The sequence below is a fragment of the Anopheles coustani genome, chromosome X (genome assembly GCF_943734705.1).
Source record: "Anopheles coustani chromosome X, idAnoCousDA_361_x.2, whole genome shotgun sequence".
Classification (NCBI taxonomy): Eukaryota; Metazoa; Arthropoda; class Insecta; order Diptera; family Culicidae; genus Anopheles; species Anopheles coustani.
The window spans coordinates 6,564,218-6,586,823 of record NC_071290.1 but is presented as its reverse complement, the minus strand read 5'-3'; the positions used below and the strand labels follow the sequence as shown (position 1 = coordinate 6,586,823).

The following is a 22,606-nucleotide window of genomic DNA, read 5'->3' as shown; positions in this document are numbered from 1 at the left end:
TCCGTTTTGGCAACCAGTGCGGGCAAACCGGGGCGGATAAAAAGATTACCGCCGGGTTTGTTGTCGCCATTCGACGACGTTCGGGCGACCCTTTGGATAAGGGTGGTGGTGGTGGTGGTGGTAGTGGTGGTGATGGTAGTGATGGTGTGCGGCTGGCTGTGGCTTATTGGATTATTTTAACTAGTTTTGATAAAAATTGCTCGAAGGGGAAGTTGTAATATAATTTGCCGATAGCGATTTTTCGCGTTTCTTTCACTGTACACACACACACACACAGAGGTTTTTTTCAACAAACCCCACCCCCTAGTGCACCACCGAGGCATACATTTCTTATTTTTTAATTTAATTTCGTTCTTTTGCCTTCGATTGGGAAGTTGCGTTATCTTGTTTCTTGGTTTTGATTTTTTTTTCAAACGAACCGTTTCGAACCGGTTCGAAACAAAACGTCAAACGGCGCGGTCAGTTGGATGGGGTTTTTTTTTCCTGTGAAACTTAATATCCGCTCCTGCAATGCCTGGACTCGCCGACGCTCCCTTCGGCCCAGGGGCAAGGCGGATCGATTTTCTAATATCGACAGTTACAGTAGTTGAATCTTTTCATCGGCATCGGGCTTTGAGTGGCGAATGAATCGAATGACTGAATGGGGCGGCAGCGTTCGACAGATTGGCCGGAAAACGGTTTAATAAGCAACCGGCGACGTGGACAATGGTCGGTCAGAGCATTTGGAGTATATTTCGTGAAAAGAGTTGTTCGATTACTTGCGATTACTTGAATATCTATATTGCTAAAGCTTCAGTATTTTGTTCTGAACTATTTTAAGTTTGTTTAAGGTATTTTTATTCTCCACTCGCACACTTATTCTTCACTCAGGAAACGGTTTTTATACATCTTAATTAGGTTTTGTACATTCTTATTCTGTTTTAAGTGTTTTATACTACACGTCCGGTTTTAAAATGTATAGTGTGTTGTTATTGAATTCTTCACTCTTTTAAACCTTTTTCCAAGATGCAGCCGTAACACTTGACACTCTTCTTTCAGCAAGTTGCTTAAACAGTAGCTATTTGTGCAGAAAATAGTGTTGACTGCCGGTTTGTTTAGACTTCTCACCTATTGATCTATTTTATGTTTATTATTCGTTTTGACACCTTCAGATAAAGCTACTTTTTGTATGTTTCAAGCTATGTTCATCCGAACTGAGGTGAAGCGTAGGGTTTCTAATGCACTCCCCTGTTGTAAGTTTATCTTCCAGCTGTTTTAACGCCTTTCTAAAAGAATGGGAGAACAGAGTAAACTGTTATCAACACGAAATGTGCGTCTAAAGGAAGTGAAGTTATACTTCCAGAAATTATTTGTGCTTCTACATCATTTGTTGTTGTTCTACAAATTGGTTTGATTTTCATTTGAAGATTGAAAAATAAATGTATGTTGCCGTTCACTTTTAGGTACAGTGTGTAAAACTTTGCTCAACAGGATGTCCGTGGTTGGCTAGGACTCGGGTAACAAAGGTAAACAAGTGTGCCCTGGCCAGGGCAATGGGACGCTCAGGTGGTGTGCATCCGTGCCGTGTGCGGTGGTGTGCGTAGAGCCTCCGGAATCCCATGGGCGATCCCCGCGTGTTCGGCTGGGGGTTTCGGGCTCTGGTAGCGCAAAGTAGCCAAATTGTTTCCCAAAAAGCAGGCAGCGCCGGGTTTACCGAGGATGGAAGAGAAGAGTGTATTTTAGTGGAGTGGAATTGAACCGGTAGCCCCAACGGACGCTAGATGGCACACAGGTGCTGCAGTGAACTTGTGAGACCAGTCGGTCGCTATCAGGGAAGTGGAACGCTTACGAGGACGAGCTGCAAGAGTAACCGACTCATTCGGTGAGTATCAAAACGTACCACAGTATATTTCTGTCTATCCTTCACGATCACTCTGTGAAACAGTGTGCTCTTCCTCTCTCTGTGTATATCGTGCAGGTTCGGTTCATAGTACCTGTGGCAGTATGTACATAGTATAGTCTGAACCTAGTTTTGAGTATCATTCATCTCCAAATGAAACCTTGACGCCCTCCTTTCGACCTCTTCTGATGTAGTTCTTAGTTCCGCCTGATGCCTGCTAAATCTCTCCTTCGCTTCTGTTTCCCCCTTTCGGTTCCAGCTAAAGTGTGCAGGCTGCAGAGGAGCTCGAGATCGAACAGTACATCGGGGGCGAATGATGAATAATGCAAGCGAGCTGTACTGGGAGTTGTCGCAATTGATTGGGCTGTCGAATCTCACCTTCTACAATGTCTCTAGCGAGGGCGTCGTCGCCACCGGCACGGTGACGCTGGCGGTCAACTGCTGCACCACCGAGCCGAACTTCTCCAACTACCTGGAGTCGCTGCCGAACGACCGGGCCGGTCTGCTGGCGTTCCTGTTTCTCTTCTCGTTCGCGACCGTGTTCGGCAACTCGCTGGTGATCCTGGCGGTGATCCGCGAGCGGTACCTGCACACGGCCACCAACTACTTCGTCACGAGCCTCGCGGTGGCCGACTGCCTGGTGGGGCTGGTGGTGATGCCGTTCTCCGCGCTGTACGAGGTGCTGCAGAACACCTGGTTCTTCGGCACCGACTGGTGCGACATCTGGCGCTCGCTGGACGTGCTCTTCAGCACCGCCTCCATCCTGAATCTGTGCGTGATCTCGCTCGACCGGTACTGGGCGATCACCGATCCGTTCTCCTACCCCATGAAGATGACGCGCCGGAAGGCGGTGGCGCTGATCGCGGCCGTCTGGATCTGCTCGAGCGCCATCAGCTTCCCGGCGATCGTCTGGTGGAGGGCGGCCCGCGAGGGCGACATGCCCCCGTTCAAGTGCACGTTCACCGAACACCTCGGCTATCTGGTGTTCTCGTCGACCATCTCCTTCTACCTGCCGCTGCTGGTGATGGTGTTCACCTACTGTCGCATCTACCGGGCCGCCGCCATCCAGACCCGGTCGCTCAAGCTCGGCACCAAGCAGGTGCTGATGGCGTCCGGCGAGCTGCAGCTCACCCTGCGCATCCACCGAGGCGGGACCACGCGCGAACGCCCGAATCACCCTCGATTGCTACCATCTGCCGCGATCGAGCAGCAGCAGCAGCAGCAGCTACAGCTAGACAAACAGCCTCAGCAGCAATCCCCGATCGGTGGGAACAGCGGCGGTGGCAGCCAGCAGCCTCATCAGTCCCAGCTCCATCAGCAGCAGCAGCAGCAGCAGCAGCAGCAGCAGCAACAGCACCAGCAACAGCATACGGCCAACTCCACGCCGGAAGATCCGGACGACGAGCCGCTGTCGGCGCTGCAGAACAACGGGCTCGGCGGACGGCACCGGACGCACATGGGCAAGAACTTCTCGCTGTCGCGCAAGCTGGCCAAGTTCGCCAAGGAGAAGAAGGCCGCCAAGACGCTCGGCATCGTGATGGGCGTGTTCATCGTTTGCTGGCTGCCGTTCTTCGTCGTCAACCTGCTGTCCGGGTTCTGCATGCACTGCATCGCGCACGAGGAGATCGTGTCCGCCGTCGTCACCTGGCTCGGCTGGATCAACTCCAGCATGAACCCGGTCATCTACGCCTGCTGGAGTCGCGACTTTCGAAGGTGAGTGAGCAGAAGGAAGAGCTTCCAGTGATCTGATCTACTCTCTACCTTATATGATCTGATCTGATCCGAAAATATGAGCGCAAATGACCCATTCATCCTGAAGGGAAGTGTTTGCGGACTATTTAAGGTTAGGTATCTCATGTCTGCATTAGTTATGAGCAGAAAGAAGAGCTTCCTATGATGTATTCGTACTCTAAAGGACTCAGAATTCTTATGTATCAAGTCTGCAAGTCAGTGATTAGAAGAAGGAAGAGCTACTTACTCTCTGAACTACTTTCCAGCTTTTAAGAGCAGCAACCCTCTAAACCATTTAGTCGTATAACCCATCTCCAATCTGATCTGATCCAACATGCTTTCAAGCATGCCTGATACTTATACGGATGGTTGGAGTACAATTGCGGATTGACTCCTCTTATCGGATCTAATCTCTGGCTAGGAGTAAATCATCTACACTGCTTTCGGATTTTGGGAGTTTTCTCATCTCAAAGCGCACCACTCCTGAGATCCTGCCGAGCTATGAATTTATTTGTGAGAATATATTTTATGTCTCCTGCTGCGCCATGCCGGGTAGTGAATATCACTTTGAAGGAATTCCCTTTTCCAGCGCTCGACCGGGGAGCCGGATCGAATGAAGGAATTTCACCCAACCAAGTCCTGGAATGTCGCACATAAGACTAAATGTTGGACACCGTCGTCCAGCTGATTTCTGATCCTCGTGCAAGGGAACAGCGAAGACGCCATAGCGGCCTGCTTGTTGGACACCATCGCACAACCCGGCATCGTATCGTTCCTTCAGGAATCGCCAAGCGTAAGGGATATAAATTTCATCCGAATGGCAGATTGCACGCAAGAATGCGCTGTATGGTTCCGTGATCGGCAGCTCCTTGAGCAGAGAGAGAGCGAGAGGACGATGGAGCGACGAGCGAAAGGAAACGTACGGGTTAAACGGTTCGTGGCGCACCGCGAGGTGTCGAGTGTGGCGATATTTATATATAGCTAAAGAACCGAACGCAACCCCGTGCAGCTGCAAGTGACGCGCCTGTTCAGTGCCTTCCACCGGTGGCGGTGCAATTAAACGATATGTCACGTACTCATCTTCCGAGCATTAATGCCCCTGCACGCCGGTCGTAACCGCAATAAAATAGAAATAGACGGACCCCCCTCTCCGGTATCTGACAGCGACCAACTTCCGTCGTGATGGCTGCCAAAGCAAACAGCTTTCGGGTACAGGGAGCTTTGAGAGACAGAGAGAGAGAGAGAGGGTGAAAAACGTCTTATTCTAGTCGGTTCGGGAGCAAGTAAAAAGATTGCGAATGTCGGAGAAGATATTCTGCAATGGCACGCGGTGTTGATTGCCGATGCGAACCGGAACTGTACGTACAGCTCAGTGGTCAACCGAGTGTGCAAAGATAGAACACCTTCTCTCACCCTGCGCTCCCTGCCTGCCAATCTGTTTCGTTCGATTTGATGCGCTTTCTTGCATCGCAGCAATGCCACACGAATGGCTTTCCAAATGGCGACGTGTGTGACTGTTTTGTCACTCGGTGAGTTCTCGCTCGGCTGACATCACGTCCCGCAGCCGCCTCACGATCAATCATCCACCCGAGGATCCGCTCCGGAACTGGAACGGAACGGCGCTGTAGGGACTAATCAATCCGTGTCGATAATCCGCCCCGCGATTCGCTTCCATTCTCCCGTATCAGGTGGTAGGCCCTCGCGAGGGTGCGATGTATCGAACCTAATTTATTCATGTTCCTCCCGTCGTCACAGTCTCGTACAAAGGCGTGCAAAACGCCGCGCGACTGCCTCGTCTCTCTCTGCTTCGGGAGGGAAATAGAATATTTATAACGATCCGGAAGCGCACAGAGGGTGAATGCAGCGAGCGCATTAATAGCCACCCGGTGCCTGGTGTAATTAAAGTTTCTAACAGGTCGCAACACTGTTCCGAACCTTCCAGTAGTGTGGGGAAAGGAACGCCATGGCTGGCTCGGTGCAGTGGCGCGTGTAATTAGCTCTCGCTCTGGATTGCTCTGGTGTGGGTTGCGTTTAAGCATCCTTTGTGGAGCAAATCGCCGAACAAGCCGTAAAAAAAATTACGAGCGCACGATGACACACAAACGGTTAGCAGAGGCAGAGGGAAAGTTAACAATAAAATATATATATGTATCGCACAATAAAATATATATATGTAAATTTTACTGCCTCCGTCGGCAGCTGAATCGGTGCTGCGTTTTACTACCACGTCATATCGCCCGTGTTATTGTCCGTTGTATTGCGCTGTACTAGTTTTGGATGCCAACGGCGAGATACGCATCTCCACCGGCTGCTAGAAACCCCCCTTACCGACAGGCAACAGCGTTCAGGGATCGATGGCCTGTAGCGCAGCGTTGTGACAAAGTAGCGCACTTGCTAGAATGAACCGATATTTGATGAGATAACGACGCGATCAGTGAGCTCAGTTTTTTTTTACGTGAGCTGTCAAAATGCCAAACAAAAAGTAAACAACAATCCACCTACATTCTCGACGGATCGCAGCAGGTCCTTTTCTCGCTTTTTCCAGTATCTTGTTTACTTTTTGCAAGGGATTTTGACAGATGCTGAACCAGAAGTGTTACTAAATAAAAGCTCGGTCGGACTTTCGCAATCCTTACTATGAAAAATGGTAGCCAAACGTACTTGATTCCGTGCTTAATTTGTTTCATCTTGTTTTCTCTCTAACACGTTTACTGCCAAGCGTTTTTAGCACAGTTTCTTAGTATAATCTTTTCTAATAAAATTTGTCTATAACATTTGTTAAACCGATGGTTTCATAGGTTAAGCAAAAACTTAGCTTCCCAAAGAAATGATATTAAATAATACTATAATTTTCATCTTGCATTTTCATACATTTATGGGGCAAAAACTTTTTAGAACTAATGACAGCTGGCTTTTAAAAAATGATAGCCATGGCAGTCAACATGCTAAACATATTTTCATATGAGTTTTGAAATAAAAACACCTTAGTAAACAAATTGTATAATTTTGGTAAACACGTTAAGGAGCATTCTCCCCTCCGACACTTTTGCGACATTTTGCCCCACATTTCTCTACATGGTAACATACCGGCTCCTAATCTACGGGAGCGGAAGATGGCAGGAAGTTTTTTTTTCTAATGAAAAACGCGTACTGTCAACTGCGTACTGTCACTTTGCAGATGTTGTGCTGTTGTTTTGCTTTCCCCGTGTTATTCGATATTCGATCGTTGCAGGTCGATTGTTTTTTTCTTCAGGCGAGTACCATTCGAGAACTAAAAAAATCCCACCGTTTTCGTTTTGCAGGGCTTTCGTACGTATCCTGTGCGTGTGCTGTCCGAGGAAGATAAGACGCAAGTATCAGCCGACCATGCGCTCGAAAGCGTCGCAGGTAAATACGAACAATAAACCCCCTATCTCCCCTTCCTCTACTCCCCCGATACCCCCTTACTCTATCTCTCACACATTTTTATCCTTCCCACCGTGTCGTAGCATCTAGTAAAACCTACGCGCGCACACCTGCTACCACTCCTTTTCCAGCATTCGTGTGTATTATTCATCTAAAATATATAAATCTATATTTACTGATTTATTTTTCATGGCTGTTTTCCTTTCTGTCCGTTGACCGTATTGAATATGTGTGTGTGTGTGTGTTCGTGTGCGTATGTTTCCAATACCTGCGAACCCCTTTCCGATTGTATGTGCGTTTTCCAGCCGTGTGTGTGTGTGTGTGTGTGTGTGTGGTTGTTTTCGCTAGGATGAGGAGCGGAAAGTTGAAAGCCAACGTAAAAAAAAGTATAACACTCTCGTACAGCAACGGACAAGTGTATTGTTGGTTAAAAATAGAATATAATAAGTGAAATAGTGAAAGAGGATAAGATGAGGTTTTGCTCTATCATTCTCCCTGATCGCCTTCTTTGCGAGCTTCCATTATCCTGTTGGCTTGTTTACTTCACCGTCATGTTTCTATTTAACCTAATGTTTATCTATCTTTCTTAATTGTATCTGCATCGTTTGTACTTTTACTTTTTTCTCTTACATTTTTTAACTTCTGAAAAGAAATGGCGAGCACGAAACGCGCCGCAAGCAGCCGGAAAATGCCCGTAAATGTGGCGCGCAATCCGTCTTCGGGCGTTTCCGCTGGGCGGGATCAACGGATTTATGTCACGAATCGGACGGTTCGGCTCTTGCGATTGTCTTCCGTTCTGGCTGGTGTTAATTACTGTGATTCAACAATAACACTGCACATTTTTCATCCGTCGTTGCCGTGTCTCGGTGCTATTATCGCTTCCGAGGCCCCGAGGCTGTCATCCTTACGCTCGTCCATTTTTCACCACACCGTTCACCACCGGTTGCCCGCAACGGTAGTACCGCAATCTGTCCGTCTGCTTACGGTCCTATTTTCGCCCCACTCCTCCCCCCCCCCTTACTTCTCCCAACGTCACCGCTTCGGAAGGACGAGGTGTCTCGCCTTTAATGGCCCGGTCCATCCTTTTTAAGCGGCGTCGGGCTAATTTTTGGGCCGCCCGCAATCCGGCCTGTCACACAGCTATTGACATGACTTTGCCCTGCCCTTGCGTCCTCCTCTTTGCACCTCCCCCCCCCTCTCTCCCCCCTCCAACGGAACCGGAAATTCCGGCAAACTGGTTCGTTCTGAGAGGGTGGAGTAGTCAGGCAACCACACAAATCTTGGGGTGGATTGTTGTGGTTTGGGGAGGTTCAGCTGATGACAATCACCCTCACAATGGATTCGCCCGAAGTGGATCATTAAAAAAAAAAGAAAGAGAACCATTGGAATCCTTGCGCATTGAGAGCGGGAAAACTCGTCCATATTCCGTGCGTGAGTTTAGCCTCAATCTTCTCCAAGTGGGTGTGTGTGTGTCTAGATGTGTGTCTTGAGGCATCACGATCTGTTGCGTAAAAAAAAAACCTGAACCAATCAACAGCAACTAACGACGAAGGAGTGAAGGAGTGATAGAAAGCGGAAGAAGGACCAAAACGAAAGAAGAAAAAAAAAGAAAGAAAGAAAGAATGATATGTGCTGTGAGTGAGAGGGTTTGGTTGCACAATAGGAAACGACGAGGGGGAAAACCCATCCAAGGTATATATATATATATAGAGAGAGAGCGGAAGCCGCAAGGCTTGGACAAGACAAGCACGCGCCGGCCGATGAACAAAGTGGAAAAGTCGAACGGAAGGAAAACCATATTGACGAGTGGGAGGGTCGAGAGGGTAAAAGTGGGAAAAATAGGTGCAAAACCCCGGAGCGCGGCAAAGAAGGTCCCGCGCCAAATGCGAGAGGCAGAAAAGAAAAACCATGTGCCAGAAGCGCTATGATTGATGATTGCACTCATTTGTTATCACAATGACCTTTCATCCATTCACACTGTGTCGATTTACGAGCACTCCTGCCTGGCGGGCGGGGGAACTCGCATACACACACACACACACACACACACACTCACGCACGGGAACACTTTCACTCGGGTTAAACAAAGGACCGCACGTGCCCGAATGTGTGTGCGCTTCCGGCTGGCTTGGGCCGTGTCTATGTGTGTGTGTATGGGGGTAGGTGCTTCCGTCGTCCCTAGTAGCGTCGAAACCACAGCCAGACCCACACCTTCCCGTTATCTCCGGCCCTCTACGCACACAGGAATATGTCCCTTTTTATGCCCCGGTCACGAGCCACTCGTTAACAAGATGGGGAAAGTTTGGAAGAATATGATTTCCGGCAGTTCCAGCCGAATACCCCCCTGTTCGTCGGTTCGGGTACTATTTGACCGAAGAGACACACACACACACACACACACGAGAAGAAGCAAACCGGTGACGTGTGATTGTTCCCATTTATTCCCCGGTATTGGGAAGAAGCCTTTTAATGTGTTTTTAATTCACGGCAACAGGTTGACGGGGGGGGGGGGGGGGGGGGGGGGGGGGGGGGGGGGGCAAGAGACATTCCTAAGGCTGCATCAAAGATCCCACACTGCTCATGTTGCGTATGAATTTCACATTCTACCAGCAATCAACAGCTTCAAAACAAGCCGACGTTGGCACAGATTCTTGTTGCATCTCACGCCTGCAAATAATTGCACCATTAATCTTTCGCCCACTGTGTGGTTTTTATTGCGCAAGGAGTTAACTAAACGCTGTAAAGAAATGAAAAATGAAAAAATGCCCCCCTTCAATTTGCATTCAAAAATATATTCAACAGTAAAATGAAACATTTTTTTGCTTGGTCCTATTTTAGACACTTTGGTACATTCTAAATCAGGTTAAATAGGTGCGTTGCATTTTTCTCTTTCCTGCAGGATGTACTGCAGGAGTTCAACATTGTTTGCTGTTTTAAGTTACACCAGTTTTCTACCCCTAAAAGTCAGTTATTTATTAACTAGGTTTAAACCTTGGAACAGAGGAATTAATTGAAACACATTGGAAAAGACAACTTTCGGTAGGCATAAAGGGAAATTTGTTATCTCAAAACAAATAGGATGAGTTAGAGTTTATCACAGCCCAGATTTCTTGAAATTTTGGTTATAACAATTATTAGTGTTCATTATTCTAGTTTGCAGCCAGTTTTCTGAGAATCGACATTGGAACATAATTAATACTTCATGTGGGAAGTATAAGGTCTACCACCTACTGGGCGCCTCCATCGTGACTTGGTACTGGGCGCCTCCATCGTGGCCTACGGGTAGAGCTTCGGCGAATGAGGAGTGTAGTACAGTAATTTCACCGCCATTTTTCTGATTATTATTCGCTTTAAAGATTAAAGGAAGTGCTGAGGTCAACACGAGTAAACTCTGGACCCTCTTCTTGGTATTCAAAATCAAACAGCTGGTTCGTGGTGTTCGGAGGCGATGCCCTTAAGGCTTTCCCGTATCATTACCCGAGATCAATCGAAAACTGAAAAACTAAACAATCAACAAGGAATGGGAAGAGATAATTAATAGGTCCCCGGTTGCCAAGCAGAACATGATCGGTGGGAAATGTTATGCTGTAGAGTGAAGTGGGGTAGTGTCATGCGAGAGCACTGGGTGGAGAACGTTAGACAAAAAGAAAAGAGTCACTGATATAGTTTACCGCTTATTTATCGTAACTTGTTGGCCATTTGTAATATTTCGGAGGCACCTTAAATATGCTCCAAATAAAAACAAACTCACTGTTAACACGTTGACTGCCAAGTGTTTTTAGCACACTTTTTAGTACAATCTTTTTTAATACAATTCGTTTATAACATTTAATAAACCGACAGTTTTTGATGGCTAAACAAACATTTAGCTTCACAAAGAATTGATATTAAATACTCCTATAATTTTTAAGTTACATTTTCATTTATTTATGGGACAAAAACTTTTCAGAACTAATGACAGCTGGCTATCAAAACTGATAACCATGGCAGTCAACGTGTTAAACGGAAAACACGATTTCATTTGTAAGTAATGAAGGGTTATCATTTTGAACAAAAGAGAAGCAAAATAAAAATCGAAAATCGAAATGATTTTAACTCTTTTCATTACAAAACTAATAGGTTTTAAAGCTATTAAATAAATAAGAAAAGCTTTTAGAACAAGAAGTGTGTTGTAGTTATACCACTAAAGAGCAAGTGAAACTTGTTAAAAAAGTAAAATGGAATCAGTTTTGGGTTCGTCCTGAGTACTTTGCTGTTTGAACTTGATAAAATAAGAGTTGTCAGAGACGTTTTTACTTGTTGCTTATCTTTTGCTTCTTCGCCGTATGGATTTAGCAAATGGAAGTAAACAAAATCTTTTGACACAAAACGATCAGACGATTTCATTGTTTTTTTCCTGTTGCATCCGTCAAAATGTAACTGACTGATTCTGCTCCAGTTTGCCCTAATGTTTATACTTTCGGTTCACACCAAACGCGAAACAAGCACCGTGTTGCATCCAAATCGAGATAGAATTCTCGCCCCGCCTGATATCCTCCGTCTGATACATCATCGACGTATGCAACCACCGGAAGTGGAAACTGACCTGCGGCAAAAAAAGAGAAAAAACCTCAGGCTGTTTGCTGGCGCTTCCACCATTGCCCGGTATTTGTATTGCCATCCACAATCGCGACCTGCCCGTGTGCAATTGAACTGCAATTAGTTTCCTCCGCGGCCCTCGGCGCGGATTGTCCGTTTACCTGCCCACCCGTTTCCACCCGGTTGGAAGCGGTGGCAGGAAATGAATAAATAAGGGAAAAGCAATTAAAAGGCATCCGGTGAGAGAACGGTAGCAGCAGCCGGTGCGCGACCGAGCTAACTCCGATTAAGTGCCGAAGCGAGGTGAAATCTTGAATAAAACGAGCCGGAAATGGCTTTTATTTTGCCGCCTCTCACGGTGAACCATGGTCGCGGGGGGTGGGAGGGAGGGGGAGGGGGGGGGAGTTGTGACCAAGCACACGAAGGGGGTTTCATTTTCATCGAACCCGGGTGCTTTTGCAGCGGGCAGGATATTTAGATTCGTTTGTACGAATCTGCCTATGGTTGTTCCGTTTTTGTTTTGTTTTTATCAATAATGCTATCTTTTCCTATTTCCCCCCCACAGGAGGGGGGTGGGGGGGGGGGGGGGAGGAATGGGTGGTTTGTAAAAGATAAATGTGGGGCAGAGAAACCATGGGTGTACGAACACGGACGGATGATTTGTGCTGTTGTATAATTCCATCGTTACGCGGGAAACTCGCACTCAGCTTTACAAATCGCTCCAACATTGCTTTGGGAGGGATTGACTTTTGTGTGAGTGCCGGACGCGGATAGCAGGTTGACAGTTTGCCCGAAACATGTTGTCGTTCGCCCGCCCGACAAAAGAAAGCGCCAAGAAATCGCTCCGTGAACTCGCGGCGGTCTGCTTTTCCTTCGCCTCGCGGGGAAAAACTTCTACGGTCGGCGAAGCGAGTGTAACATTTAACAAACATATTTGCCACGCTGCCAAAACTATCTATCCAATAATGGTCACACACACACATCCTTGTACAAACATACACCCCACAAATTTTCCCGTATGGTTTGGAGTTTTTCACGCGGTGAGGAATGGTACGGTGTGCGGTGAGGACGATTTCGAACATCCGACCGGCTTTGGAGCTTCGAGCTGGAAATGGGAAAAGTTTTTCCCCGCCCTCTCTTACATGCAACCCACCCACTTCGGTTGGCCATTTGGCGGGTGAAGTGGGTGAGCGCTCTAGCCGGCTGGTGGCTTTTCTCGGCCCTAGCCCCGGAAAAGTCTCGGAAGAAACCGCGATCAATCACGGAGCGAGCGCCGCTTGGCACTGATGGACGACGGCGCACGGGTGGACGCAGCTGGGGCACGCACGGTGTTCGCGTTTTGCAGTTAGTTTCGACTCGATTAGAATATTCCCCCCCCCCCCCCCCCTCCGGCACCCCCCGTGCGTTGGGTTTTTGGTAGTTTTGATTAAATGACCATCCGTTTTGGGGTTTTCTACCCCACACTCCCGGAAATGGGGGAAGGGGAGAAGGAAGAGGTGTGTTGAACCTGATTCGCTTTCTGCTTGGAAATAGATTGCATCACCACAGCAGTAAATAGTAGCGATCAGCGGCTGGATAAGAAATACAAACACACCTTTTGCCACATTCACTGGCATACTTTTCTATTAAACAAATATTGTTCCTACAACCACACAGAACTTGATTAGGAGCAGTACAACAATTCTACTTCCAAACTCAAGACTAAAAAAAAGAAACATACATTTCATTGTAAATGATTTATGAGTTGAGAATAAATAAGACTTCTAAAATGGTTTGTGAAACAACCAGAAACTAGTGATGTGCGTACTGGGTGAGAATGAATAAGTGAGCTAAATCGCACTTAATTTAATCTAATGCATATTACTCTTCTCCAACAATTTTTGTAACTCCATTTTGAGTTACTCCAAAAGAGTGAGTGAGTGAGTCAAAGGGTTGCTAATCAATCCCAATTAGGAATCCCAAACAAGGGATAAAGCTCACATAAGCTAAAGAAAAGAGTAAATAAACTAGAAAGAGAGTGTGTTCATGATGTTTTCGCCAAGAGAAAGTACAATAATGCATATCTCCTTATTTGACATGCATTTTCCATTCTAAAACAATGTCTTAACACTTCGACATCCGCACAATTCATGGTGCCAAAACGCTTTAAGATCGGCGTGGTTGCCCCAGTTTGTTCGCATCTTGCCACCCTGTCTATGCACTTTCTTTTTTTTCTATATTAGAATATACGTATGTACAGGAAAACGCTCTGCGAAGTTTATTACATTCTATTTAATGTTTGTTTACATCCAGTAAAATGTGGCGGGTGTCGTTTGACAGCGTTGGCAGTACACCAAAATGATGTGATCGGATGAAAACTGATACGGTTTTTGGACCCCGTATGGGGTCTTCGGACGGCAAAGTGTTAAGATACCTGATCAAGATTCTGGTTCGGATCGATGGAGTCGAATCCCTCTTGGAGATGCAATTGCCCGGTTGGGATTTGAATCACTGATTGGAGTTCGATTCCATGCACGGATTCTAATCTCTGTGACGACTACTAACTATTCAACACACTCTGCAGATTGCAATCTGGGATCTTGGGATTCAAATCTTTGTGGTGATTAGTGACTCTCTTACTTACTCTTTCACTCTTTTGGGATTCGAATCCTTGTTAAGGATTCAGACCTCTGTGGTGAGTCACTTTGCACGATTCAATCACCAAAGAGCAACTAAAAGATTCGAATCATGTTGAAGATTGTTCAGATTGATTCAAATCTCCAAAAAGAGTTGTTATGCTCATCACTGCTAGAAACCGTAACGAGGTAATGAGGGAACAACTTGCACTTTTGTTAGACTTTGTACGCCTTAATGTATGCAATTGGAGCAAAACAGGTCACACAACGCTCGCTTTCGTACAGGGAATACTCTTTTCTAACTCGTAAAAAGCAGTTAACTTATCTAGCAAAATACCATCAATCTGTGGCACTGCGGCATCCTGCGGGAATTGGATCGGTCGTGATTATCTGGTCGATGATACAGGATGGTTACGAGAGTCCATTAAATGAGGTGGTTTTTCACATCCCCTGGATAGTTTTGCGAAGGCAAACACTCACCCGCATGCGGCGAACGCCGGTGGAGCGCACTAAACTGACCATTGTTGTAATATTGATGAGGAGGATGATGATGATGATGATGATGGTGATGATGATGGTGATGATAGCAAACAGATACACTCCCTTCTGTGCAGAGGATGTTCCGCAAAAGTGGTTCCGAGTTTTGTAGGTGAGCTTATGGAATAATATGCATGCAAACTTTACGCCCGAAGAAAGCTGGCTGCGAGTGAGGACGTTCTGCGCCAAAGTGGGAAATGAAGCTACGGGAGAGAACAATAACCCCACAGCAGGAAGAACAACAGCAGCAACAAAAAGGGCTGTGGATGGAAAATAATGCTCCGTTCGAACTGTGGCAGCGCACTTTGCTTTCACTTTCCACTTTTCCCATTGTCGCGGAAGGGCCGGAGTCGAGCAGCTCGCACAAACTTTGCATGGAGGTATATTTTCCCGGGGATGTTGTTGATTGATGATGCCACATTTGCCGGATGCGAAACGCGGAAGGAGTTTGCAGTTTTCGAGCGTTCGAGCGTTCCCTTTTTTTTTGTCGACCCCGAGGTTGTTTTTTCTTTATGTTTCTCGCGCTTTTGGGTGGTTTGCGGTTTTTTTTCCTTCCTCGGTATCCTCGCGCACATTCCCGCGGGTTGAAAACAAAAAAGGGGGGAAAGATGGATACTTCCCGCTGTTCCACGGCGAGCCCTTTCCCCAGGCGACAGTTTGGGCGGCGGGGTGTCTGCGGGACGTAAGCCCAAGATTGACATGTAATTTCAAACTTCAGCCCGCCAAAGGTTCATGGCACGCGCCGGTAAAGGTGTAAACACTTGCACCAGCTGGCGGAGATTGCAGCCGAGCGTTGATGCTGGAAGTTGGCAAACCGTTGGAATTGGTTTTCATCTCAACGATTCACCCAAAGCAACCAAACCGTTTTGCAAAGCGAGCTTTGGTGCTTGAAGGAGCATAAATCTTAAATCACCTACAGTCGCTCTACATTTGCCCTAGTGTGCGTGTGCCTGCACACCGCGTATCAGCAACTTCTAGCTAATATTCTCTTCTTATCTAAAAATATATACCCACCACAAAACCCCCACCCCCCCACTTGGGAACTTCCCGATTTGCGAATAATGGGCAGGATGGACTTGTCAGCGATGAGCGGATGAGACGGGAAAGAAAAAGAAACGAAAAGCAAAACAGGGAAAAAAAAAACCCGCAAGCAAAAACCCGGTGAACACGAACGGTGAAGTCAAAACTGAACCCTTCGGGGCACCAAATCGGGGGAGTTTAAAATAACATACCGTTAAAAGGAGTTAAAACGAAAACATGAATGTTAGCTGATGGGATGGAAGAAAACATTGTGCTAGGAATATTTACTGAGTCTCTGAAGTAATATAAAGCTGACATGAACTAAATTTAACGTAAACGCATAAATAAATTAAAACTTCAACCATTAAAACCAGCGCTCCAAAAAAGGATAAGCTACAGTTGCTCAAAAATGTGGATAGATAAAAGGGCACAAAAATTTGGTTGTCACACTGCCGAGTTTTTATGTTTCAAATTTAAATCAATTGACATTAGTTGATGGCATGGAAGAACACATTTGCAGGGAAAATTTGTTGAGACAAAGTAAAATAAAGCTAACATTAACTAAGTTTAACATCAAAACAAATCGATGATTTATTTTCTTTTTGTTTATCACTAAATTATAAACTACACTAGCTTGGTGAAGAAGGGATTGAGGAAAGTATTAAGGTTTTAACTCTTTACTTGAGTATTATGTTGTTGTTATTTTGCTTAGAGAGACTTTGACCGTTTAACTCATTCGTCTCTTCGCTTGAGTATTATGTTTCAATTTAATAGTTACAACAACGGCATTTTTAAAATGGTTGTTATTTCATCGATTTCTCCGTGTTGTATAAACCTTGTTGTATAACTTTGGTAGATACACCTTGTGTACAGGCTTGTTTTAGTTGTGTTAGAAACACTGAGTTTCAATTGTAAAATTTAAACGATTTAAGAAAAAATTGTGATCAAACAAATCTTCAACAACATTTCGGTTCAGTATTGGTCGAGTTATTAGTGTAAACTGAACTCCATACATGAAAATGCTAAAATATGTAATACATTATCAAAGCTAGCGCATTGAAACGGATTAGAAATTGTGGACGAATGAAAATGCTACATAAATTCGATTGTTTACTCTTTTGAGTTATACATTTTAGAGACGATTTTTTATGTTTTTCGGTTTTCCACGGCTAAATGATATGATTTACAGTTCTCAAACTAGTCTCGACACCACTCGAGCACTCAAGGGTTAAAGCGGGAGACTGAAATATGCCAAAGCCGTTGGTGCTGCGTGTGAGCGCCGTGGATGGTATTAGTTTGCCGTGGAATTAATGCTCCTCTATGCACATTACGCGCCACGTGTGTGAGTGTGAGGGGGGCGGGGGAGGAAAACTGTTCATGATCTCCTCCACTGATGCACTTGCCTGTTGAAGCGTTTCCCACTTTTTTTTTCCACCCCCACCCGTCACTCACTGGATGGGAAAGAAGGAGCTATAAGAGATTTAATGGGTGAGATTATTTCTTTTTTCCCTCACGAACACCCTCTGCACCCTCTCTCCCCCCCCCCCCCGCCCCTCCGTCGCTTAAGAACCTGCTTCAACTAACCACTTCCGGATTGTGAGGTAAAAGCGTTGGGCTCATTTTGCTTGGCCGCAAAATGCGAATGCACCTGCATCCGGATCCGTCCTCCTTCTCTTTCTCCTCCCCCCCCCCCCCAGCATTGCCACCGTTTCCGGATCTGTCTCGTTTCATTCCCCCCTCCCCCGACCCTTTTTTCTTCTCTCTCTCGTTCACTTTTTTCACATGCTCTCGGGCCGAATCCGGTTGGCAAATACATCCGCCGCTTATCCCGTGCTCCGTTGGGACACTTTCGGATAGTGAATGTCAATGTACGTGTGTGTGCGTCAATGAACGTTGGGAGAAAGTTCCCTGCCCGCAATCTCGTTTCCTCCTCCCTTTCTGCCCCCACTGGCTTACATTGAAAAAGAGAGAGAATAAAAAAAACCCATCCTTTCGGTTGGTGACTTGGTTTCGTTTGGCTGAATCCAGCTTTCTTTTTCTACTCGCGGTGAAGCGAGGGGCGAGGGGATACACCACTGCAGCTGCATCTGTCAGATGGCAGGAGTATGAATGTGTGTGTGTTAGTGTATTTGACCGTGGAACCGTGGTGTCTTCCCAAGAGCCTTGGGGGATTCAGTTCGGATGCATCCCGTGCCTGAATGCACCTTGAATTCCCTCCCCCCCCCCCCCCCCCTCCTCCACCTTCCTCGGCCCATTTACTCAATCTGCATCCTGGGCTCTGCTATTTATTTACGTCTTTATGAATAATCTAACCGCCGGCGGCTCGGTCTCAATTTCATGGCCGTGACGGTCAACGTGTTCGAATCCGAAAGCAGAACCGAACAGTTAGCGGCAGGAACAAAGAAAAAGGGAAAAGGTGGTAGATAAAGTAGAGAACGCAACAAACAAAACAGACAAAAAAAAACCCCCCGCACGGATGGACACATGATGGAGTCTAATAAAAACTGGAACTCGTAAAAAAACCAACAGGGGAAGGAGAGAAAACAGCAAACCGGTTGTTGCATGAAAACCACATCCGTAATGCAGTGGCTTTGCGAGGCCTCGCCCGTCTCTGTTGGGGGCTCCAACAAGCTGGAAGTCATGGCCGACGAACAAATTTTTGTCTATGCTCGTTTGATTTCATTTTTCTGCCTTTCCTCGTTGATGTTTTGCTTTCGTTGTTGACGTTTCTCCCCGAGTGAGCGCATATGTATATTCGCATACATATTTTAATGCACTTCGGAAGCGCTCTATTGCGCTTTGCGTGCTGGCAGGACACGCAGCAGGTGTGTCGGTGTGAACGTACAAATAAATGTACACGCAAAAACCGGGCGACAAATCGATGGATCAATAAACGGACGGACGAGGGGAGCCAGCGGACGGACAGAGGGGGGGATCGAGTTTGACATTCTCGCAGCACAAGATGGGGAAAAATAAAACGCTTGCCAAACCCCGTTCGTCGCCGCTTCCGCTTCGCTGGTGACGAGCATTCCCGAACCAGGAGGAGAATTTAATATTATGCTAATACACACACCGAGGTATGCTCGCTGCTGCTGGATTATGGTCGCTTCTGCAGCAAACCCCAGGCTGCTCCAGCAGTTTATTCTTTTCGGGTTTTTTTTTGTTTTTGACAAACCTTCACAAACGCGTTGGGATTGGGAAGCGGGAAGAGTGGAACGACTGGCGAGGAGAAAAAGCCCCCGGAGATGGCGGGAGGCCAAATATGCCCGCAGTGCGTCCAGTTGCGTTATCACCGGTCGACAACGCAAGGTCCAAAGCAGCAAAAACCAAGCGTAAAATACATTTTTAAGCAACCTTCGCGTGAGCACATTTCCACTTTTCAATCGAACACACCAACAGCCGACGACATTCATGCATAATTTATGACACACTAGTGTTTTATCCATTGTTTTTTGTGTGTTTTCTACTTTTCATGACGCATTTTGCGTTCTTTAAGCAATCATATCAACTAATTCTGAGTTCAGTTAAGATGATAAGCTAATTTTCAATAAATTCACCTGATGTGAAAAATAATCGCCCCATTTTGATTAAACGCGAATAATGAAATGTGTCCTACAATTGTGGTCTTTCCATTTTGATTACACACCTTATTTTATGGTTTTCATTTGTCTTCATTAGGTTTTACTTGAAGTGTGACATTTGAGAAGCTTTAGTCTAGTTTTGTGAAACAACTATTGATTTTCAGGCTTCGAACTTTACCTCTCTGTTTGTACAGTATTGTAAGGATTTGAAAATTTTTTCCCTACTGATTGGTCTATGCTTCACTTGCTCCATTATCAGTAGTGTTCTTTGTTCCGATCGTGATTGATGTATGCTTTAAAATAAAAACCGTAAGGAAAGTAATCGATTACAAAGCGTTAAACAACGAAACTGAACGGACAAAAACAAGCGAAAAAGGAGGTAACGATAAATCGCTATGGAAAAGCGTACCATCTTGTTCGTTTTGTGACTTCCGCCGAGTGGTAAACCGCAAGCGGCAATTACCTCGAGCCATTCTGGCACGTGAGCTTTGTCATTCATCGAGTGTTCCGCCGTCGCTTGTTTCTCCCGCTTTCCCAGCGCCGTTCGAACGTCGACGGCACGCTTGGCAATCGAATTGCCCAACCGTCAGCGGGTGATCTAGGATTTGCTGGAAATTTGACACGCGCCCCTGACACGCACCTGACGTGCGCTCGTTTATTTTCATTGGATATTTTTGCTCCTCACTCCGCTCCTAATGGCACGGTGGAAGGGTTTTCCACGCGTATTTTGCTGCATTTTATGTTCCCACCTCCCGTGGGAGGATGGAAACCCTTCTCCTCTCCCTCTCCCTGCCACTCAGTCGAGATAGGTCACGTTGGGTGTAAGGTCCGGGTGGGGGACGCGAAAAGCGAGCAGGCTTGTGTGGCGTAATCAGTTCATCCGATATTGCGGGACGCAAATCTCGATTGAAATCAGATCAGTCAGCATCCTTCGCACCGTATGGTTATTCTGTTAGCCGATATCGACAGTGACGCATGCAGGGGGGGAAGGAAAATGGCTGCGATAATGGTGATAAGCCGAGCGCCATGCGATCGGGAGCCGTTTGCAATGAACACATTGTTTACCTTCGCTTCCCAGAGGTTCAAACACATTTCACAACGAACACGTTGAGTGTGTAATGGCCATTTTGTGACAATTTAACCGTATGAATGCCGCGTTGGGGCACCAGGCGCCTCCATCTTTGAGTGGGACACCAGGCGTCTCCATGCGCAAGCAGTTAAAAACATTGCACAATAGAAACAGTAACATTACATCAAGTGCAATACGGCCTGGCCTTCCAAATATAAATGTAAAACAAAAGAAACAGTAACATACCGCCAAGGTCAACAATAAATTTGAGGTGAACACGAAACATTTGGCCAAAACTCACTGCGAACATGTTAACCGCACGCTTTTGAGCAATGAAACGTAGGCGCCTCTTCAAAACAACCATTTACGGTTGTGGGTTTCGATGTAAAGGTACAGTCGTGGTTGCACTACCATTCATCGTACATTTTTGGGATGGTTTAGAACGAGTGGTTGTGTACCTTTTATTCAAGGTCATGCAACTATAATAATGATCAGAAGAACGTTGTGTATCAAAACGAGCGTACAGTGATATTCTTTCGCGCCATAAAGTAAACAACACTGTATATACAGAGACGGATAATCAAGTCGGCCCTTCGTGTCACTAAATCGAACATCAACATATTTAAATCATAAACAAAAGAAACCTGGGAACCCTTTACAAGATGAGATGAAACATGAAAGTAAATAATGCAAGAAGTTAACTCTTGTTGGAAGAGAAGCAAACGAGGAAAATAACAGTGAATGTCATATAATATAGGTCATTATACTCGAGTCAAAGTTTCTGAAAAAGCTGTCTTACATGATGAAATCTGGTAGATTTGTTGAATTTTCAATATCTTAACTCTTAATTATTTGAATATCTATTAAACGTTTATATTCAAGAGGTTTTAGTAAAAGAAACTAGTAAAAAACAGTTTTAGGTACGATTTTCCTTTTATTGCTGACAAAACTAAATCAAAACAAGCTGTTACGCCTTTTACAAGTCATGATAATCGTGGGATGATCGGTTGTTAGCATAATGGATCGGTTGTTGGCTGTTTATTGTAGTTTGTCATTCACTCTCTCTCTCTCTATCTCTGCCCGGCTCGTTTGCGTACCCCTACCCGAGGCATTGTATTTGCCCTTTACATCCCACATCGCATCAATATCCCATTACACCTTCCAGCTATCGAAGTCAACCGGGACAAGTGCTAAGTCCATTTTCCACCCATTTTCGCCTCGTAGCACCTCACGCTCGTTTGTGTGTTTGTTGTGTGTCTTTGTGTTACTTCTTCTTTGTCCCCACGTCCCTCGTGCCTCGAACCAATATGTGACTGTCCCACTGTTCACTTGCTTTTCTCCTTCTTGTGTCTTCATTATCTTCCCTCGTTCGGCCCGGTCTCTGGCCTTCCTTTCACTCTGTACCTCTTTCTCTTTGTCTCGCTCTCTGTTTCTAACTTTTTTATATATCTCTTTGTGTGTGTTTGGTATCTAGTCTATTCCATGTACTTTTTCTTCCGAAAACAATACCTCTAGTTGTGTATCTCGATGTGCTGCATTTGAAAGTTACACTTTTCCTTGCACCCTGCATTCGAGACCTCCTGTGATGATGAAGAATAACCAAAGCCATATCGCGAAATCACACCTTATGCAGCACAATTCGCAACATACATGTGCATCTGTGCATGTGTGTGTGTGAGTGTGTTTGTGTGCAATAATACTATCGCCCACAGACAATATCCGTGCCAATATCGTGCGCCCCCGTTTGCGCTCTTTCTCTTTCTGCTTCTTCTCTCCTCTCTGTTTCTCCTTTTCTTTCGCAGAGATTCGCCTCGAGACGATGCTACTCCACCTGCTCGCTGCACGGGATACAGCAAGTGCGGCAGAACTCGTGCGAACAGACGTACATTTAGTGTGCCGGGTGGGTTTTCGTTTCGTTTCGTTCGCTCGACTTGTTCGATGAGGCGATCGACTGCGCGGCGTGCAGCCCACATATGTACACCTAAATAGACACAAACACACACACACACACTAACCTACATACACCAGAGGGGTGGGACGGGGGCCAAGGAGTCGAGGCTAAGTCAACAAGTGCTTCCAGCAGCGTTTTTATTACCCCCTTTTGCGCGAGCTTTCACCCTGAAATCCACCTATGGAGTGGGTAACGGAGGTGGAAGGGTAGGGGATCGTACACGAGCTAGACAGGCACCGG

At 46.1% G+C, this 22,606-nt stretch overlaps 1 protein-coding gene across 1 annotated transcript; it reads left to right on the top strand.

The window, feature by feature from the left end:
• The first annotated feature begins 2,192 nt into the window (after positions 1–2,192).
• LOC131269626 (dopamine receptor 2) lies at positions 2,193–22,307 on the top strand. The gene is made up of 4 exons (XM_058272086.1): positions 2,193–3,127; positions 3,167–3,592; positions 6,913–6,997; positions 22,218–22,307. Exons 1-4 carry the CDS (start codon positions 2,193–2,195, stop codon positions 22,305–22,307), a joined length of 1,536 nt encoding a protein of 511 aa, XP_058128069.1.
• Positions 22,308–22,606: the final 299 nt, after the last annotated feature.